Raw genomic sequence first — 19,585 nt, 5'->3', positions numbered from 1 at the left:
AGTCTATTTCTCTGTCCATCATGTTACACCTTGGTAATTCTTCATTTTTTTGTTGGAAATCTAATATTATATATTAATGATTCTAGCAGTTTAGGGGATTCCAAAATTAAAAAACGATATAAAAATTTATTTGGTTCACGATTTTGAAAATTGTTTTATAAAAATTTATTTAAAATAAATACTTATTTTCAAAGAATTATACTCCGTATAAATAATTTTATATGTTTTTAGTTCTTGAGAAAAACTGAATCAAACAGGGGCATAAACTCTAAGCGGGTCCACTTAAAAATATAAATTGGATATATACTTCATCTCACCCCATTATAGCAATATGTTTATTCACTTTAATTTCTATCAACCAATGCCAGCCAATTGAGTGGTCCTACACTTAAGAAATGATTTTTTTTTTTTTTTTTTTGGTGGTTTCCGTAGGTAAATATTCGTACACACCCACAAATGTCTACTATGGAACTCAAATATCTTACCTCCCTTTTAAATGAGGAGAGATTATACTAGCTAGGTTAATGCTCAATGATTCTTCTTCATGTTCTTGTGACTCATTTTCTTGTAAACTTTTGTCAATCTTTAATGAAATTTAGTGAAATTGAGAAGCGCTCAGTCCTAATTCAACCATGCCAGGCTGCAACAGGCCCAATACCTGACTCTGCTTTACTCAATTATGACCTCTATTCCTAAGATAATTGTAAGCATGCATGGTCAGTTTACCAGCCTGAGCCTAATAATGATAAAGCATACTAAATTTGACATGGAAGCTATGGATTATTCACTCGATTGTCCTCATGATCATACCTACATGAAGAGTGCAAGCGACACTTAGCGGCTTCTAAATAAGGCTAAGTTGTATGATAGAGCATATCTACATGAGGAGTGCAAGCGACTCTTGCTCACTTGTCCAATAACAATCGCCACAATTTCCTGGGATTCTTGTGATTGGTTTCAACCAATAACATATGTGAAATAAAAAAAATACAACAATTGTTTTGAATGGTTAAAAACTAATCATAAGAGAGTCCTAAGAAATTACTGTTTTTATCTAATCACGACAGTATTTAAATATTCACATTCATTCCATCAAGACTTGGATGGGAATGAAGTCCCTTTTCCTCTCCCCTTCCCTATCCACCCTAACATAATACAAATACTTGAATAGCATGTAATTCAATGCCTATGAAATAGTCCTGGTCTAACAAAGAATCATCCATGTATGGCTATGTTACATAGACTCGAGTATTGTGGTGTTCGTGTAATGTGTAAGTATCAACAAAATGTGTTAAATCTTCGAAGAAGACACATGTACATTTCTAAATATTCATATTATTTAATATTTTTATTTTATTTCATAGAAAAAAAATAACAACTTTATGTAACTGTGTTTAATATACGGCATTTTTCCCATTTTGAAGCAATAATATAAAAATTAAATTATAATATATGTTTTTAGAGTGCATATCTACCTAAAAGTCGAATGCGGATCTCTCATTTCCATGCGTGTCGGACACAAGTATTTCACATACTTTAGTCCATTTTATATAGCTATATGGACCACCACATTAATTAAAAGACGATAAATCCCAACAGAGGAAATTTACAAAGGCTTCATCAAAATGATCAACATTGGTCCCCCAAGCACTTAATAACAATCACAATATGACATGTAGTATCCAATAAAGGAGTCACAATGTATACAGTTTTCACAAATACACAAATACAAAAAAAAAAAAAGGATAACAAACACACAACAGCAGCATAAAGTAGCACGCATTCAACCCATTCTTACCCACTTTAGCATCACCACATCTGCATACACAACTCCACATTCTTTCTCCCAAAAGCTCCACACAAAGTAGACCCCTACTACAACTTACTACACATCCATATTCACATGGAAACAAACCACCCTTTACGGCAAGATCTGATCATGAATGTGCCTCTCAACAATTCATGATTCAACTAGAGGAGAGGGTCCCCCCACTACCACACACACACACACACACACACACACACAGAGACAACATCATAAAAGCATAAAATCAATAAGCAAAGGGAGTGGAGGGTGGGACCCAAGTTACCTAATGCGCATGCACTTGATTTAAGGGGTTATCAACAATGCTGGAAAAAGGAGTCCTCATTTACAGCAGAGACCACCACTATCTACACCATGCTTTCAAATAAATGACTTCCTTCAACCCTCAAAAGGCCAATAGATAATCATTCCTGGTCAACAATCATAGCCCCATTTTTATCTTCAACACCCCACAATTGAAGTGCAAATCCATTCCATTAGGCCTTTCCTTTATTGGCTCATCACACACAGTAGTCTAGAGTAACAAAAAGATGAAAAAGGCCTTCACAAAGCCAAACCCAACGTACTATTTTCAAATCCATCAATCATTAAAGTCAAGAAATTCTTCTTGACTTACTTATACTACCCATTTTCCCCTTTTCATTCCACCCTCCAACCAACATACCACTATTGAAGGGCGGGCTGCAACTTAAGGGTGGCTAAAACCCTAAAGTTTTGGCCTTGTTCTTCAAACACTTCAAGGAAATAATAGCTTCATCAATAATCAACAATGGGTCCTCGCTCTTTATGCCTGGAACTATGCTCTTGAGAGCTCTCAATGTCTCGCTTATTTTAACCTTCCTTGACTGCTCATTGCCTAGGGTGGAACCCGTATCCTTGTCTTGGGTCCTGCCTTTAACACGACTTGTCTCCGTGTTATTGCCATCCCTCCGGGGTCTATCCTGTTTCGATGAACTTGCAACGTTTATGAATAATGATTTGTTGTACCCACCATCAAGGAGTCTCTGCCTTTTAGTTGGGCCATCAGAACTGGCAACTTCCTCTATTATTTCCCCAACATATTCATGTTTCTCGTAAATTCCTTTAATCTCTAGTGGAAAATGACCTGTGCTAGTTACTTCATCGTCCTCATCATCATCATCATCATCACTGCCATCATTATCATCATCATCAGAATAAAGTAAGGCATTAATTTCTTCTGTGTCTTCATGCAGCTCGCTTCCATCAAGCACGTGATTCTCATATGATTTTTCTTGTATAATAGACTTGACTAGAGGTATTTCCTCCACATTAGCTGCCTGTTTTTGGTCACGCAATTCACTAAAATGAGTGGGTTTTATAGGTGTAAAAACAGGATTCGGCACAGGACCACTGGGAGGAGTAAGGAACATTCTTGTTTGATCACCAGACTGATCGAAAATAAGGAACCTCTTCTGATTACACCCCGATACAGCATTTGGCATAGCCTTGATCCCAACTCCATAAGAAGCAGAGTGTTTTTCTTCCAGATATGAGTGCGGAGTGAAAAGCAAGCTCTCCAAGTGAGGAGGCAAACAATGAAGAAACCCCTGAGCTCCTTTTGTTTGGATTGTCTTCAATGCAGGTAAACCAGGAGCTGCAACCCCTGGAGGAGCCATAGTTGCAGAATACATGTCAGGACCCATACAAGATGGAAAACCATTTTGTTGCCTAGACTGCAGCGTTGTGCTCATGTATTTCAAATTGGGCAAATTCCAAGCAGACTGCGGCTGATGAAGCCAAGAATCGCTGTCCTTAACCATCCAGCCCAAGCAGTCACCTAAATTGAAGAAGCATAAGACAACCATTCGTTATATTTTTACAATCAACCAAAATCGTATCTGCAGCAAGTACCAGCAAGACATTGAGAAACATACCAGGATACGGATTGTACTTAAACTTGTGATATTCAAAAACTTTCCGAAATCAAAAAATGAAAAAAGAAAGCCAAATCTTCCAGCTTGATGTGATTACTTAAACGTGGAAACAATCTACGTGACAGGTTTAAGCAAGTGACGGAAATATTCAGCCTGTAGAACAGAAAGAGTAACATGGTGTTAGTCGTGGTTTATATACAACAAACAACTAGAGAGTATAATTCTTACCCTCACAAGAATTAATTTTTTTCACAACACAAACATTAACCAATTAAGCAAAACAACTAAAACGGAACAAATAATTAGTGAACCAGTCTTGAACTAACCTGGCAATCCTGCAAAGGTTGAAAGCATGCTATCACTCTAACTATAATAGTTGGTCTCCCAGCAATTCCATTCTCATGTTTCAAAGCCCGAAATCTTGTTTGACTTGCTGCTTGGCACACCATAACTTCTTTCCACCTCGTATAAACCCAATAATCTAGGCAAAGAATACTACACACAGAACGAGATATGGCAGACGAAAGAGAGAGAAATTGGCCAAACTAGAAATAAAGATCAACAGCTGATTGAACTTATAAAAGGATAAAATATTAACTCAAGTTAGAATAGAAGCTAACAAAATAATTTTGATCTCAAAGTGGTTTGGACTTTCAATCTCAGCTAATCCAATGAACACAACAACTGATGACGAAAAATTGACAAGTTCCCATGGACAAATCAGTAAGGACCGATATCAAAAGCAAAAACTAGGATTAGAATGATGAGGTAACAACTTACAGAATAACCCTACAATACAAGTTCAAGGAGATAACTTTACGAAACACGTCGATTGACAGACTCAACCACCACATGCTGTTTCCCTTATATATAAGATTGGAATAGCCACAAATTACAATGATATTTCTAGTGTTATATAATCGAATTGCCTGCAAAATGAAAGCAAAAGAGGACATGAATAAGATTCAAGGATGGTAAAAATGTCTCGATTGATAAGTACAAAATCAAAGAAAACTAAAAGACTAATTAAATAAAATTGAACAGCCCAGAGCTATAACTGAATCTGAAAAATTCAACTATTTTTGCACACTCCATATAAAATATACTCTAAACCTCATTTTGGACACTGAATCATTAGATTGGAAAAACAGAAAGCTATGTTTGGGAGCACCAAATTGGGGCTTTAGGATTGGAATGAGAGGAAACTCAACTTAAAGTCTAAATTAAATTTACTCCAATTCCAATTCCAAAGCATCAATTCGGTTCTCCCAAACACGAAATAAATGTGAATCCTATTCTTTTACCTTGTTTTCATTCCAAGATAACTCATAAATGTTGATAAAAAGAAATACACAATTAAGCCCTGTACAATTAGTGAACTGAAAATGGAAGAAAAGAAGAGAGACAATAGCAAATATTCCATATATTTTGCCTTGTTCGGGTTCACTTAAGTGATCAAACCAATTAAATCTGATACAATTTTGCTAAGTTGGGTTTTTTTTATTTCCCAGAAAACAAACAGTAATAGATGTTGACCCTTAAAATTTTCCTTTTAGTTTTTCCTTCCTCTATTTTTCGCAGCAACCAAACAGAGGGTACAGGAAAACTTTCACTAATATTACAGAACAACAGTCGACACAAGTAATTACCAACTGAAAACAAAGAAGAAAGCCCCCACAAAATTGAGGTCCACAAGGTTCGAAACCACCAAAAATTAACAAATTGCAAGTACTTACAGTGAAAATCCAAGAAGAAGAATCAGAAGATCCTGCAGAGAGCAGATCGTTGACGCGATGAATCGAATCTTAGGAACTCCGAAAAGAAAGCTTATAGCTTACAGAGGAAGTAGGAGATAAACAGTTAAATATAGATAGCAGCAGCAGAAGCGCATAAGGGGAAAGATACAGAAGTGAGAGGATATATAGAAAAGACAACATGAGGGAAATTTTTACGTGGTACCATTTTATTCCTTACATGACGAAAATATCCTTCATTTGGGCTTTACCTTAAGATGATTAATGTTTGAACGGGTGATTGGGTGAATAATATATATATATATATATTTTTAAGGATAATATAAAATAACAGTGCTGATACTTGAACCTCTTACCAGCCTGACGCGGTGGATGGGTTGGAGGCTCAAGTCCGTAGAAAGTATTAAATACCTAGAGGTATGATATCCCAACACAATGGGAGTTGTTTAATCATGAATGTGGTAATGAATTCCACGACGTCCAAGGACTGAGATGACCCAAAATATTTAATATTTTCTCCATCTCAAGATCTTCAATACTAATCTAATCTAATTCGATCATAAATCCGTGTTAATGAAGCCAACCCTCTAATTCATTCTTAGGTTATATCTGGATTTGCATCTTGGATGGAGATTTCAGTTAAATTTAGGCTTTCTAATTGGTTAGAATATGAGCTCATGTAATAACAAATGAACTAATTTAACTTTTTTACAAAATGAAATAATTGAAGATATTGTCTTGTCATAAATTACAAATGGATCAAAAATTGATAAGTTCATATGTCATTACAAATAGGGGCATTGTGCCATTCTATGTTTATTTTTTGTCAATGAAAAAAATATATATTTGTCATTACAAATATATATATAGAGTTATTTCAAGTTCATCAAGCTCAAATAGAATAAAAGAAAGAATTTTAAAATGACGCCACAGGTAAAATCAATATAATCATACTCTAAATTGAACAAAATCTTATCAACTTTAATTAAAAACCCTAAGTTGGATAAATAATAATAAAAAATTAAAAATAATAACAAAGGTAAAATCAATATAATCACATTTAACTCCAATAGATTGACCTAGATGGAATAGACTTGAACTTTGGCACTTCATGAAGTATTAGGCCCCAAATCGATTTCTCCTGGGTATAAACTACTTAAGGGCCATGAATGCATATATAGTCCGAGTTTTATTTGATCCGTGTGGGGGGCACCTTACACAGCTCTCATGGATTAGTCAGAGCAAATCCCCGAATAACCAGGTTATCAGAAAAAAAAAAAAAATAATCATTCTCAAGTCGTATAACAAATAATTGTAAAAAAAAAAAAAAAAGGAAAAAAATGAACTTAATTAAAAATTCTAAATTAGACAAAACCATACTATTTTTTTTAAAAAAACCTTAATTAAAAGCAACTTTAATTAAAAACCCTAAATTGAAAAAATAATGGAAAAAAAGAGAGAAAATAATGGCAAAGGTAAAATCAATAAAATCATACTCAAATGGAATAGAGAAAGAATTTTTTTTTTTTTTTTTTTTAAAGTTAATTAAAATTCTTAAATTGGACAAAACTTTAGCAACTTAATAAAATAGAATAGGGTAAAGTACAAAAAAAATAAAAAAAAAATAAAAATAAAAACTATGTTTGAATTTGCATATAACCTCCATAAAGTATATTTTGTACAAAATACCTTTTGTTACAAAATGCTCCCATACCTAGACTATTTTTAATTAAATGACTATAATGCCCTTTTTTTATTATTGAATTACACTTAATCTATTTTTCTTATAGAAATTAATTTTGAAAAAAAATTCAGACTAATTTGATGCAATATTCTCCATTAAATTTGCATAAATTTACCTTTAATTTTTTTTAATTAATTGTTTAAAAATAAAAAATTTTCAAAAAGTAATTTCTTAAATTTTCATAAATATATTATATGAAAAAGAATATATTTTTTATTGTAATTTATCTGAGTCTTTCTGCTCGTTTTCTTTCTGACCAAGGAAGTGCGTGCTAATATATATCCTATTAGGCAATGAAACATTTAAGGCTCCGCTCCACCAACAGAAATTGATAATACAGAGCTTGCTCGCAGCGGTCGAACCAAGTTCTTATCTCGCTATCCTAAACGCATCCCTTTCTTCTCTCCGTCGATCAATACTCGTTCGTAGTGAACTAAGCCTTCGCGGCTCCAGTCATCCCCGCTCCTCTGTTCCTCTCTATCTCGTGTCTCCGCCGCCATGTCAAGAATCTTGAATATGGTCACCGGTGCGTACTACCTACCGGACGATAGCAAGAAACATAGTCCATTCGGAGAGGATTCTTACTTCATTTGCGACGAAAAATGCACCATCGGTGTTGCGGACGGAGTGGGCGGTTGGGGAAGAAAGGGTGTGGACGCCGGAAAGTATGCTCGCGAACTCATGATCAACTCTCATCTCGCCGTCCAGAAGCACACCAATGGAGTCATCGAGCCCAAAAGGATTTTGACGGAAGCTTTCTATAACACCCACGATGCAGGATCGTCCACCGCCTGCATAATCACACTCGTCGGCGACGTACGTATATCTATTCTCTACTAATTTATTGACTCCTCGTGAATTATTGAAATTGGGTTCGGTTTGTTTCTAGAGTTTTGAACATTCTTGAAAATGCCGTGCGCCCATTTATGTACTGTGTATATATGATGATGGTTTTTGGTATGTTAATGTTACAGTGCTTACATGCGGTGAACATTGGAGACAGTGGATTTGTGGTGATCAGAGATGGAAAGATTGTATATCGATCTCCGGTTCAACAACACAATTTCAATTGTCCCTATCAATTGGGAAATACCGGCAAGGAACGAGATCGTCCTAAGTATGCTATGGTATGTACCCATTTTGACCCTATTTGAATTTACCCAGATGAAGAACTGCACATACTTAATGGGACAAGCTAATTAATTCATTGTTCACCAAGTTTCCCAAATTGAAATTAAGATGTGGCAAATTTGCATTCTAAGTTAATTTTAGGAACATGTTCTGATTGTTTGTCAAATAAATTCAGGTATTCAAGGTTGCAGTAGAACCAGGAGATGTGATTGTTGCTGCTACAGATGGACTGTTTGACAACTTGTTTGGTCATGAAATTGAGGAAATTGTAAACGTGGCAATTGAAAATTGCGAAGATACTGAAGATATGGCCATGTTATTAGGCGAAAATGCTTTATTCAATGCCCTGGATGATGAAGTTCAAACTCCATTCATGGAAGCTGCTGAAAGGGCCGGAAAAAAACGCTGTAATGGCAAGATGGATGACATAACTGTGATCGTTGCTCGTATTGTTTCATGTTACAACACATATTTCTGAAGTTTTTGTTGGACATTGTAAATAGATTCATCCCACTTGTACGGTTTCTTGTTTTAGAATTGTATGTTTATTCCCAGACAAAGGATTGAAATTCTGGAGAATAGATGCATGTAAATTTATGTCAACGAATAATATCTTCAATTTAATTTCGTCATATTTTGTTTTCTTTCCGTTTCAATTACTCTAAACATCAAGATTGACACAACGATAATAGTAAAACCTAAAACCAACATAACCAAATTAATATGATTGGAAATCCATTTCAATGACAACAAATTCAGTGCCACACAATCCATGACATGTTTACTAAACAATTTGAAATAGGGATGTACTTGGAACTGTTATTTGCTTAATTAATTGTAATATCCATATGCATGATTAGGCTATACTAATCAAATTTTTTATAAACATATATAATTAACAGAAAGGTGGCCATGGGTATAAGAAAGGTGAATTTGCATTCAAGTTAATTTTACAAATAGAAGCTGAGTGTTAACTCTGCATGTTAATTGCGTATAATTAAATTCATATTGTATGGTATTTGTTTTAGAATGGTACGTAGAAAATAAACTCACTTTGATTTCATATTCACAAACAAACTATTGCAGTTCTGGAGAAATAGATGCATGTAATTAAATTAATCTCCCTTCAAATTTAAAGTAGGATGATTCATGTCAATGAATAATATCTTCAATTTAACTATATATGTCAAATTTTGTTTTCTTCCTGATTTTTAATTCTGCCTTCGTAATTCAGTGATTGAATTGTTTCACATTGTGTTTCGGAGCTCGACTTTGAACTTTGACAACTATAACTTTTAATTTAACATTCTTGCTGTGAAAAAGAAAAAAAAAAAAAAGAAAAAGAAAAGAAAAGAAAGAACTTCTGCATGTTAATTGCATATAATTAAATTCATATATTGAACAAAATTATTCAGTTATTTGTTTTAGAATGGTATATAAAAAATAAACTCACTTTGATTTCATATTCACAGACAAACTTTCTGTAATTAAATTAATCTCCCTTCAAATTGAAAGTATGATGATTCATGTCAATGAATAATATCTTCAATTTAACTATATATATATGTCAAATTTTTTTATTCCTTAACCTTTTGGCAGTCACCGCCTTCGTAATTCAGTGGTTGATTTGTTTCGCATAGTGTTTGGGAGCTCGAAATAGAACCTAGGCACCCCTAATTTTTAATCTAACATTCTTGTCTTAAAAAAAATAAAAAAAAAATTTTGGCCACGTCTTGAATTTGAATTAAATCTCGCTATATCACATAACCCCATTACTATACATTAATTGATCTTACTTTGTTGTTTGATCAATTGATCCATTCTCTCAATATTTGTAAATCATAGAAACAATGATTTGAGCTTTGATCAGAAGCTATTTACCGTAACTTATATTAAATAGGTAAAGGCTCCCTAATTCTTCTTTTCAATTTTTTTTTTTTCCGTTCCAAATTAATAACCTATTATTTTTACATGTAAGTCTCATTATAAATTTTTAATATATATATATATATATATATATATATATATATATGTATGTATGTATGTATGTATGTATGTATATATACTTTTTTATGTTTATTATTTTATACAAACCTAATATAATATATATTGAATTACACCTTTCATAAAAATTCTAATAACCAAAACAGAAGGTCTCTATCTACTATTTCTGTAGGGGGCGGCAAAGTTTAACACAACCCGCCAACACAACACGAGTTAAAAGGGTTTGGATTGACCTTAAACGAGTTTAGGTCGCAAACGGGTCAACATGATTAATCCGTTTAGTTAATTGTGTCGTGTTTGGGTTGAGATTTTCAACCCGTGTATCCCGTTTATATCCGTTTAACTATACGTGTCATAAACAAATTTCTATTTAAGTTCTAAAATAATATCTAAACGTGTATTTTATAATTTATTATTTTGTAAATTAGAGATTATCTAGTAATTTGGTTAGATTGAAACTTATATTTTTCTAGTATTTAATGTTTGATAGAATATTATTAATAATTTAAATAATAAAATATTAAATTTTAATAAACAGTTCATTAAATGGGTTACACATGACCCGTTTAATAAACAGGTTGTATTAGTGTTAAGAATTCATGACACGATTATTAAATGGGTTATGTTCCAATTAAGCAATTTAGTAAAATACACTTAAATCGACACGTCGCGATTACGATTCGCGAACACAAATTGCCACCCTTGTACTTCTGTCACACATTTATTTATTTATATATTTTTTTTTTGGTACCGATGACATTAAACTAGATACTCTCCCTCTCTTACTCTTTATATTTCTTTGGGCGCTGTGCGCTACATATTGCTCCCAAGAAATTAATACATACAGATTTTTGAGCGATGTATAGGCAATGCTTGAATATAAATTTCTTTGGGCGCAAGCCTCTTGCCCTATAAATTGGTAATACAGAGCTTGCTCGCAGCGGTCGAACCAAGTTCTTTATCTCGCTGTCCTAAACGCGTCCCTTTCTTCTCTCAGTCAATCAATACTAGTTCGTAGCGAACTAAGCCTTCGCGGCTCCAGTCATCCCCGCTCCTCTGTTCCTCTCTATCTCGTGTCTCCGCCGCCATGTCAAGAATCTTGAATATGGTCACCGGTGCGTACTACCTACCGGACGATAGCAAGAAACATAGTCCATTCGGAGAGGATTCTTACTTCATTTGCGACGAAAAATGCACCATCGGTGTTGCGGACGGAGTGGGCGGTTGGGGAAGAAAGGGTGTGGACGCCGGAAAGTATGCTCGCGAACTCATGATCAACTCTCATCTCGCCGTCCAGAAGCACACCAATGGAGTCATCGAGCCCAAAAGGATTTTGACGGAAGCTTTCTATAACACCCACGATGCAGGATCGTCCACCGCCTGCATAATCACACTCGTCGGCGACGTACGTATATCTATTCTCTACTAATTTATTGACTCCTCGTGAATTATTGAAATTGGGTTCGGTTTGTTTCTAGAGTTTTGAACATTCTTGAAAATGCCGTGCGCCCATTTATGTACTGTGTATATATGATGATGGTTTTTGGTATGTTAATGTTACAGTGCTTACATGCGGTGAACATTGGAGACAGTGGATTTGTGGTGATCAGAGATGGAAAGATTGTATATCGATCTCCGGTTCAACAACACAATTTCAATTGTCCCTATCAATTGGGAAATACCGGCAAGGAACGAGATCGTCCTAAGTATGCTATGGTATGTACCCTTTTTGACCCTATTTGAATTTACCCAGATGAAGAACTGCACATACTTAATGGGACAAGCTAATTAATTCATTGTTCACCAAGTTTCCCAAATTGAAATTAAGATGTGGCAAATTTGCATTCTAAGTTAATTTTAGGAACATGTTCTGATTGTTTGTCAAATAAATTCAGGTATTCAAGGTTGCAGTAGAACCAGGAGATGTGATTGTTGCTGCTACAGATGGACTGTTTGACAACTTGTTTGGTCATGAAATTGAGGAAATTGTAAACGTGGCAATTGAAAATTGCGAAGATACTGAAGATATGGCCATGTTATTAGGCGAAAATGCTTTATTCAATGCCCTGGATGATGAAGTTCAAACTCCATTCATGGAAGCTGCTGAAAGGGCCGGAAAAAAACGCTGTAATGGCAAGATGGATGACATAACTGTGATCGTTGCTCGTATTGTTTCATGTTACAACACATATTTCTGAAGTTTTTGTTGGACATTGTAAATAGATTCATCCCACTTGTACGGTTTCTTGTTTTAGAATTGTATGTTTATTCCCAGACAAAGGATTGAAATTCTGGAGAATAGATGCATGTAAATCTATGTCAACGAATAATATCTTCAATTTAATTTCGTCATATTTTGTTTTCTTTCTGTTTCAATTACTCTAAACATCAAGATTGACACAATAGTAAAACCTAAAACCAACATAACCAAATTAATATGATTGGAAATCCATTTCAATGACAACAAATTCAGTGCCACACAATCCATGACATGTTTACTAAACAATTTGAAATAGGGATGTACTTGGAACTGTTATTTGCTTAATTAATTGTAATATCCATATGCATGATTAGGCTATACTAATCAAATTTTTTATAAACATATATAATTAACAGAAAGGTGGCCATGGGTATAAGAAAGGTGAATTTGCATTCAAGTTAATTTTACAAATAGAAGCTGAGTGTTAACTCTGCATGTTAATTGCGTATAATTAAATTCATATTGTATGGTATTTGTTTTAGAATGGTACGTAGAAAATAAACTCACTTTGATTTCATATTCACAAACAAACTATTGCAGTTCTGGAGAAATAGATGCATGTAATTAAATTAATCTCCCTTCAAATTTAAAGTAGGATGATTCATGTCAATGAATAATATCTTCAATTTAACTATATATGTCAAATTTTGTTTTCTTCTTGATTTTTAATTCTGCCTTCGTAATTCAGTGATTGAATTGTTTCACATTGTGTTTCGGAGCTCGACTTTGAACTTTGACAACTATAACTTTTAATTTAACATTCTTGCTGTGAAAAAGAAAAAAAAAAAAAAAGAAAACAAAAAGAAAAGAAAGAACTTCTGCATGTTAATTGCATATAATTAAATTCATATATTGAACAAAATTATTCAGTTATTTGTTTTAGAATGGTATATAAAAAATAAACTCACTTTGATTTCATATTCACAGACAAACTTTCTGTAATTAAATTAATCTCCCTTCAAATTGAAAGTATGATGATTCATGTCGATGAATAATATCTTCAATTTAACTATATATATATGTCAAATTTTTTTATTCCTTAACCTTTTGGCCGTCACCGTCTTCGTAATTCAGTGGTTGATTTGTTTCGCATAGTGTTTGGGAGCTCGAAATAGAACCTAGGCACCCCTAATTTTCAATCTAACATTCTTGTCTTAAAAAAAATAAAAAAAAAACTTTTGGCCACGTCTTGAATTTGAATTAAATCTCGCTATATCACATAACCCCATTACTATACATTCATTGATCTTACTTTGTTGTTTGATCAATTGATCCATTCTCTCAATATTTGTAAATCATAGAAACAATGATTTGAGCTTTGATCAGAAGCTATTTACCGTAACTTATATTAAATAGGTAAAGGCTCCCTAATTCTTCTTTTCAATTTTTTTTTTTTCCGTTCCAAATTAATAACCTATTATTTTTACATGTAAGTCTCATTATAAATTTTTAATATATATATATATATATATATATATGTATGTATGTATGTATGTATGTATGTATATATACTTTTTTATGTTTATTATTTTATACAAACCTAATATAATATATATTGAATTACACCTTTCATAAAAATTCTAATAACCAAAACAGAAGGTCTCTATCTACTATTTCTGTAGGGGTGGCAAAGTTTAACACAACCCGCCAACACAACACGAGTTAAAAGGGTTTGGATTGACCTTAAACGAGTTTAGGTCGCAAACAGGTCAACATGATTAATCCGTTTAGTTAATTGTGTCGTGTTTGGGTTGAGATTTTCAACCCGTGTATCCCGTTTATATCCGTTTAACTATACGTGTCATAAACAAATTTCTATTTAAGTTCCAAAAATATCTAAACGTGTATTTTATAATTTATTATTTTGTAAATTAGAGATTATCTAGTAATTTGGTTAGATTAAAACTTATATTTTTCTAGTATTTAATGTTTGATAGAATATTATTAATAATTTAAATAATAAAATATTAAATTTTAATAAACAGTTCATTAAATGGGTTACATATGACCCGTTTAATAAACAGGTTGTATTAGTGTTAAGAATTCATGACACGATTATTAAATGGGTTATGTTCCAATTAAGTAATTTAGTAAAATACACTTAAATCGACACGTCGCGATTACGATTCGCGAACACAAATTGCCACCCTTATACTTCTGTCACACATTTATTTATTTATATTTTTTTTTTTGGTACCGATGACATTAAACTAGATACTCTCCCTCTCTTACTCTTTATATTTCTTTGGGCGCTGTGCGCTACATATTGCTCCCAAGAAATTAATACATACAGATTTTTGAGCGATGTATAGGCAATGCTTGAATATAAATTTCTTTGGGCGCAAGCCTCTTGCCCTATAAATTGGTAATACAGAGCTTGCTCACAGCGGTCGAACCAAGTTCTTTATCTCGCTGTCCTAAACGCATCCCTTTCTTCTCTCAGTCAATCAATACTAGTTCGTAGCGAACTAAGCCTTCGCGGCTCCAGTCATCCCCGCTCCTCTGTTCCTCTCTATCTCGTGTCTCCGCCGCCATGTCAAGAATCTTGAATATGGTCACCGGTGCGTACTACCTACCGGACGATAGCAAGAAACATAGTCCATTCGGAGAGGATTCTTACTTCATTTGCGACGAAAAATGCACCATCGGTGTTGCGGACGGAGTCGGCGGTTGGGGAAGAAAGGGTGTGGACGCCGGAAAGTATGCTCGCGAACTCATGATCAACTCTCATCTCGCCGTCCAGAAGCACACCAATGGAGTCATCGAGCCCAAAAGGATTTTGACGGAAGCTTTCTATAACACCCACGATGCAGGATCGTCCACCGCCTGCATAATCACACTCGTCGGCGACGTACGTATATCTATTCTCTACTAATTTATTGACTCCTCGTGAATTATTGAAATTGGGTTCGGTTTGTTTCTAGAGTTTTGAACATTCTTGAAAATGCCGTGCGCCCATTTATGTACTGTGTATATATGATGATGGTTTTTGGTATGTTAATGTTACAGTGCTTACATGCGGTGAACATTGGAGACAGTGGATTTGTGGTGATCAGAGATGGAAAGATTGTATATCGATCTCCGGTTCAACAACACAATTTCAATTGTCCCTATCAATTGGGAAATACCGGCAAGGAACGAGATCGTCCTAAGTATGCTATGGTATGTACCCTTTTTGACCCTATTTGAATTTACCCAGATGAAGAACTGCACATACTTAATGGGACAAGCTAATTAATTCATTGTTCACCAAGTTTCCCAAATTGAAATTAAGATGTGGCAAATTTGCATTCTAAGTTAATTTTAGGAACATGTTCTGATTGTTTCTCAAATAAATTCAGGTATTCAAGGTTGCAGTAGAACCAGGAGATGTGATTGTTGCTGCTACAGATGGACTGTTTGACAACTTGTTTGGTCATGAAATTGAGGAAATTGTAAACGTGGCAATTGAAAATTGCGAAGATACTGAAGATATGGCCATGTTATTAGGTGAAAATGCTTTATTCAATGCCCTGGATGAAGAAGTTCAAACTCCATTCATGGAAGCTGCTGAGAGGGCCGGAAAAAAACGCTGTAATGGCAAGATGGATGACATAACTGTGATCGTTGCTCGTATTGTTTCATGTTGTAACACATATTTCTGAAGTTTTTGTTGGACATTGTAGATAGATTCATCCACTTGTACGGTTTCTTGTTTTAGAATTGTATGTTTATTCCCAGACAAAGGATTGAAATTCTGGAGAATAGATGCATGTAAATCTATGTCAACGAATAATATCTTCAATTTAATTTCGTCATATTTTGTTTTCTTTCCGTTTCAATTACTCCAAACATCAAGATTGACACAACGATAATAGTAAAACCTAAAACCAACATAACCAAATTAATATGATTGGAAATCCATTTCAACAACAACAAATTCAGTGCCACACAATCCATGACATTTTTTCCTGCTACTCGGAGTTCACAAGAGTTCACAAGTACGTAAAGATAACCTTAACCATGTATGACAAAGTACAATACTAAACACCATGGATATAGTTGCATATGGTTGCTCAGATGACAACATCCATAGCTAATAGGACTGTTACCGGGACACATTCACATCAGGACTCAGCAGATCCATGTACCACTCATAATCCTGCACAGGATTCATCATGCCCTAATCTGCAGCTGCAACCATCCTCATCCCTTCTGCAACACCATTTTGATCTCTGCTCGTCTTCGGCACCTCATTCACCACAGCCATCATTCCTTGGGACACATTTTGTTCTCTCTTGGCAGCCTCAATCTTGGTTTGAGTATCTTTGATATTCTGATCAAGCAACCAGCCCACGTCATTCAAATCCACCATGCTCAGATTCTGTGGTGCATCTCCTGCTAGGAACCGGTACATTACATAGGTCATCTCCTTGTGGCGATTCTCCCTCTGTAGCTTCTTCAGCTTTCACGATCCTGTGACGAATGTAGCTCTCCTGGCTCATCATCTTCTTGTTTTGTTACATCTCCGTCATCCTCCTGAACCTTGCAAGCATGCGTTAAACACAAGAATGAACATGAATCAAAAGATACAAAAATGATTAAATGTACAACACAATCAGATTTTGCCAATTGACCTTTTTTAACTTGATCTCTAAAGTTCACTAGATGATGGCTTCAAGGTCTTCTGCGTAACTTTTTTTCCACTAAAGCTTTTTGCATATTCCAGTTTTTTATTTATGCAGCAAGAGAAATGATAATTTTGTGGCACAAGTATCAAACCAAGAGGTTTCAAGTATTACCCGTAACCGAGCAACCTGTCCCACTTGCATTTCCAGTACGTCTTAATCCCATCCTGCACAGTAGGAGGGATAAATTCTCCAAGTCAATAAGAAGTAATAACCATAGAACTCTGCCATCGATATATGCAAAATAACCATAGAACTCTGCCATCGATATATGCAAGTGTGCGCGTGTTTAAAACATTATATTTACATGTAACTGATTTACCAAAATTTAGAAGAAAAAAGAAAATTCATTTAACATGAAAAACAAAGTTGCTGTCCTGAAGGAAGGGCTGCAACTTGAGGGTGGCTAAACCCCCTAAAGTTTTGGCCTTGTGCTTCAAACACTTCAAGAAAATAATAGCTTCATCAATAATCAACAATGGTTTTGTCCTTGCTCTTTATGCCTAGAACTATGCTCTTGACAGCTCTCAATGTCTCGCGAATTTAAATCTTCCTTGACTGCTTATTGCCTAGGGTGGAACCCCTGTATCCTCATCTTGGTTCCTGCCTTTAACACAACTTGTCTCCGTGTTATTACCATCCCTCCGGGATCTACCCTGTTTCGATGAACTTGCAACATTTATGAATAAAGATTTGTTGTATGTACCCACCATCAAGCAGTCTCTGCCTTTTAGTTGGGCCAACACAATTGGCAACTTCCTCAATTATTTCCCCAACATATTCATGTTTCTTGAAACTTCCTCTAATCTCTAGTGGAAAATGACCCGTGCTTGTTACTTCATTGTCCTCATCATCATCACCACCCCCATCATTATCATCATCATCAGAATAAAGCAAGGCATTAATTTCTTCTGTGTCTTCACGCATCTCGCTTCCATCAAGCACGTGATTCTCATATGATTTTTCTTGTATAATGGACTTGACTAGATGTTTTTCCTCCACATTAGTTGCCTGTTTTTGGTCACTCAAATCACTGAAATGAGGGGTTTTATAGGTGTAATAACAGGATTCGGCACAGGAGCACTGGGAGGAGTAAGGAACATTCTTGTTTGATCACCAGACTGGTCGAAGATAAGGAACTTCTTCTGATTAGACCCCGATACAGCATTTGGCATAGCCTTGATCCCAACTCCATAAGAAGCAGAGTGCTTGGCCTTAATCCCAACTCCATAAGAAGCAGAGTGCTTTTCTTCCAGATATGAGTATTGAGTGAAAAGCAAGCTCTCCAAGTGAGGAGGCAAACAATGAAGAAACCCCTGAGCTCCTTTTGTTTGGACTGTCTTCATTCAGGTAAATTGGGCAAATTCCAAGCAGATTGCTGCTGATGAAGCCAAGAATCGCCGTCCTTAACCATCCAGCCCAAGCAGTCACCTAAATTGGAGAAGTATAAGGTAACCATTCGTTATATTTTTACAATCAACCAAAAGAGTATCTGCAGCAAGTACCAGCAAGACGTTGAGAAACATTCCAGGATACGGATTGTACTTAAACTTGCAATATTCAAGAACTTTCTGAAATCGAAAAATGTGATAACTCAAATGTGAAAACAATCTACGTGACTGGTTTAAGCAAGTGACGGAAGTATTCAGCCTGTAGAACAGCAAGAGAAGCATGTTATAAGTCATGGTTTATATATAATCATCAACTAGAGAGTATGATTCTTACCCTCACAAGAATTAGTTTTTTTCATATCACAAACATTAACCAATAGAGCAAAACAACTAAAACGGTACAAATAACTAGTGAACCAGTCTTGAACTAACCTGGCAATCCTGCAAAGGTTGAAAGCATGCTATCACTCTAACTATAATAGTTGGTCTCCCAGCAATCCCGTTCTCATGCTTGGCACACCATAACTTCTTTCCACCTTGTATAAACCCCAGAATCTAGGCAAAGAATACTACACACAGAATGAGATATGGCAGACGAAAGAGAGTGAAATTGTCGAAACTAGAAATAAAGATCAACAGCTGATTTGACTTAAAGTAGGATAAAATATGGGAGCTGATATTCACGCTTCAAAATAGTCCTCAAGCACTCCAATCATTTAGTTAATTATTTAAATGACAAAAATAACCTTAAACAATTCCTTTTAGCATAAATGACTTATCGAATCTCTCTCTTTCATCCCTCTCCTCTCTACCTGTGCTTTGGTCATGCAGAAAACCTCTTTAATGGTTTCACCCTGCAGCAAAGAGGTGGCATCTCCAACCTTTATTTTCTACCCTGTATCATTTTTAATACT

The 19,585-nt window shown here is 34.9% G+C and overlaps 4 protein-coding genes and 1 long non-coding RNA gene across 5 annotated transcripts; 3 read left to right on the top strand and 2 right to left on the bottom strand.

Moving 5' to 3' along the window:
• Positions 1-1,626: 1,626 nt before the first annotated feature.
• LOC132294239 (transcription factor SAC51-like) lies at positions 1,627-5,626 on the bottom strand. The gene is made up of 4 exons (XM_059792021.1): positions 5,457-5,626; positions 4,047-4,649; positions 3,721-3,873; positions 1,627-3,623 (listed from the first exon to the last, which is right to left on the bottom strand). Exon 4 carries the CDS (start codon positions 3,604-3,606, stop codon positions 2,524-2,526), a length of 1,083 nt encoding a protein of 360 aa, XP_059648004.1. The 5' UTR covers positions 3,607-3,623; positions 3,721-3,873; positions 4,047-4,649; positions 5,457-5,626; the 3' UTR covers positions 1,627-2,523.
• Positions 5,627-7,734: 2,108 nt separating this feature from the next.
• On the top strand, positions 7,735-8,827 carry LOC132295840 (probable protein phosphatase 2C 55). Its single transcript, XM_059794114.1, has 3 exons — positions 7,735-8,034; positions 8,193-8,345; positions 8,525-8,827. The coding sequence occupies exons 1-3, from the start codon at positions 7,735-7,737 to the stop codon at positions 8,825-8,827; spliced, it is 756 nt and encodes a 251-aa protein (XP_059650097.1).
• Positions 8,828-11,458: 2,631 nt separating this feature from the next.
• On the top strand, positions 11,459-12,551 carry LOC132295839 (probable protein phosphatase 2C 55). The gene is made up of 3 exons (XM_059794113.1): positions 11,459-11,758; positions 11,917-12,069; positions 12,249-12,551. The coding sequence occupies exons 1-3, from the start codon at positions 11,459-11,461 to the stop codon at positions 12,549-12,551; spliced, it is 756 nt and encodes a 251-aa protein (XP_059650096.1).
• A 2,613-nt stretch (positions 12,552-15,164) lies between these two features.
• Positions 15,165-16,257, top strand: LOC132295838 (probable protein phosphatase 2C 55). Its single transcript, XM_059794111.1, has 3 exons — positions 15,165-15,464; positions 15,623-15,775; positions 15,955-16,257. Exons 1-3 carry the CDS (start codon positions 15,165-15,167, stop codon positions 16,255-16,257), a joined length of 756 nt encoding a protein of 251 aa, XP_059650094.1.
• A 116-nt stretch (positions 16,258-16,373) lies between these two features.
• LOC132286143 (uncharacterized) lies at positions 16,374-18,921 on the bottom strand. The gene is made up of 2 exons (XR_009472688.1): positions 17,395-18,921; positions 16,374-17,131 (listed from the first exon to the last, which is right to left on the bottom strand). It is a non-coding gene; the product is annotated as an uncharacterized LOC132286143 (long non-coding RNA).
• Between the last annotated feature and the right edge of the window lie 664 nt (positions 18,922-19,585).

This window comes from Cornus florida, unplaced genomic scaffold (genome assembly GCF_030987335.1).
Source record: "Cornus florida cultivar Cherokee Brave unplaced genomic scaffold, ASM3098733v1 CherokeeBrave_3.0.0_Hap2_Chr02, whole genome shotgun sequence".
NCBI lineage: Eukaryota > Viridiplantae > Streptophyta > Magnoliopsida > Cornales > Cornaceae > Cornus > Cornus florida.
The sequence above is the reverse complement of the archived record's forward strand: the minus strand, read 5'-3'. Positions and strand labels throughout refer to the sequence as shown.

Excerpts from the sequence above, each read along its gene's own strand:
- LOC132295838 (XM_059794111.1), top strand. The coding sequence starts at position 15,165 with ATGGTCACCGGTGCGTACTACCTACCGGACGATAGCAAGAAACATAGT. Across the intron at positions 15,465-15,622 it reads TAATCACACTCGTCGGCGAC|TGCTTACATGCGGTGAACAT; the intron begins GTACGTATATCT and ends TTAATGTTACAG. Across the intron at positions 15,776-15,954 it reads ATCGTCCTAAGTATGCTATG|GTATTCAAGGTTGCAGTAGA; the intron begins GTATGTACCCTT and ends AAATAAATTCAG.
- LOC132295840 (XM_059794114.1), top strand. The coding sequence starts at position 7,735 with ATGGTCACCGGTGCGTACTACCTACCGGACGATAGCAAGAAACATAGT. Across the intron at positions 8,035-8,192 it reads TAATCACACTCGTCGGCGAC|TGCTTACATGCGGTGAACAT; the intron begins GTACGTATATCT and ends TTAATGTTACAG. Across the intron at positions 8,346-8,524 it reads ATCGTCCTAAGTATGCTATG|GTATTCAAGGTTGCAGTAGA; the intron begins GTATGTACCCAT and ends AAATAAATTCAG.
- LOC132295839 (XM_059794113.1), top strand. The coding sequence starts at position 11,459 with ATGGTCACCGGTGCGTACTACCTACCGGACGATAGCAAGAAACATAGT. Across the intron at positions 11,759-11,916 it reads TAATCACACTCGTCGGCGAC|TGCTTACATGCGGTGAACAT; the intron begins GTACGTATATCT and ends TTAATGTTACAG. Across the intron at positions 12,070-12,248 it reads ATCGTCCTAAGTATGCTATG|GTATTCAAGGTTGCAGTAGA; the intron begins GTATGTACCCTT and ends AAATAAATTCAG.
- LOC132294239 (XM_059792021.1), bottom strand. The coding sequence starts at position 3,606 with ATGGTTAAGGACAGCGATTCTTGGCTTCATCAGCCGCAGTCTGCTTGG.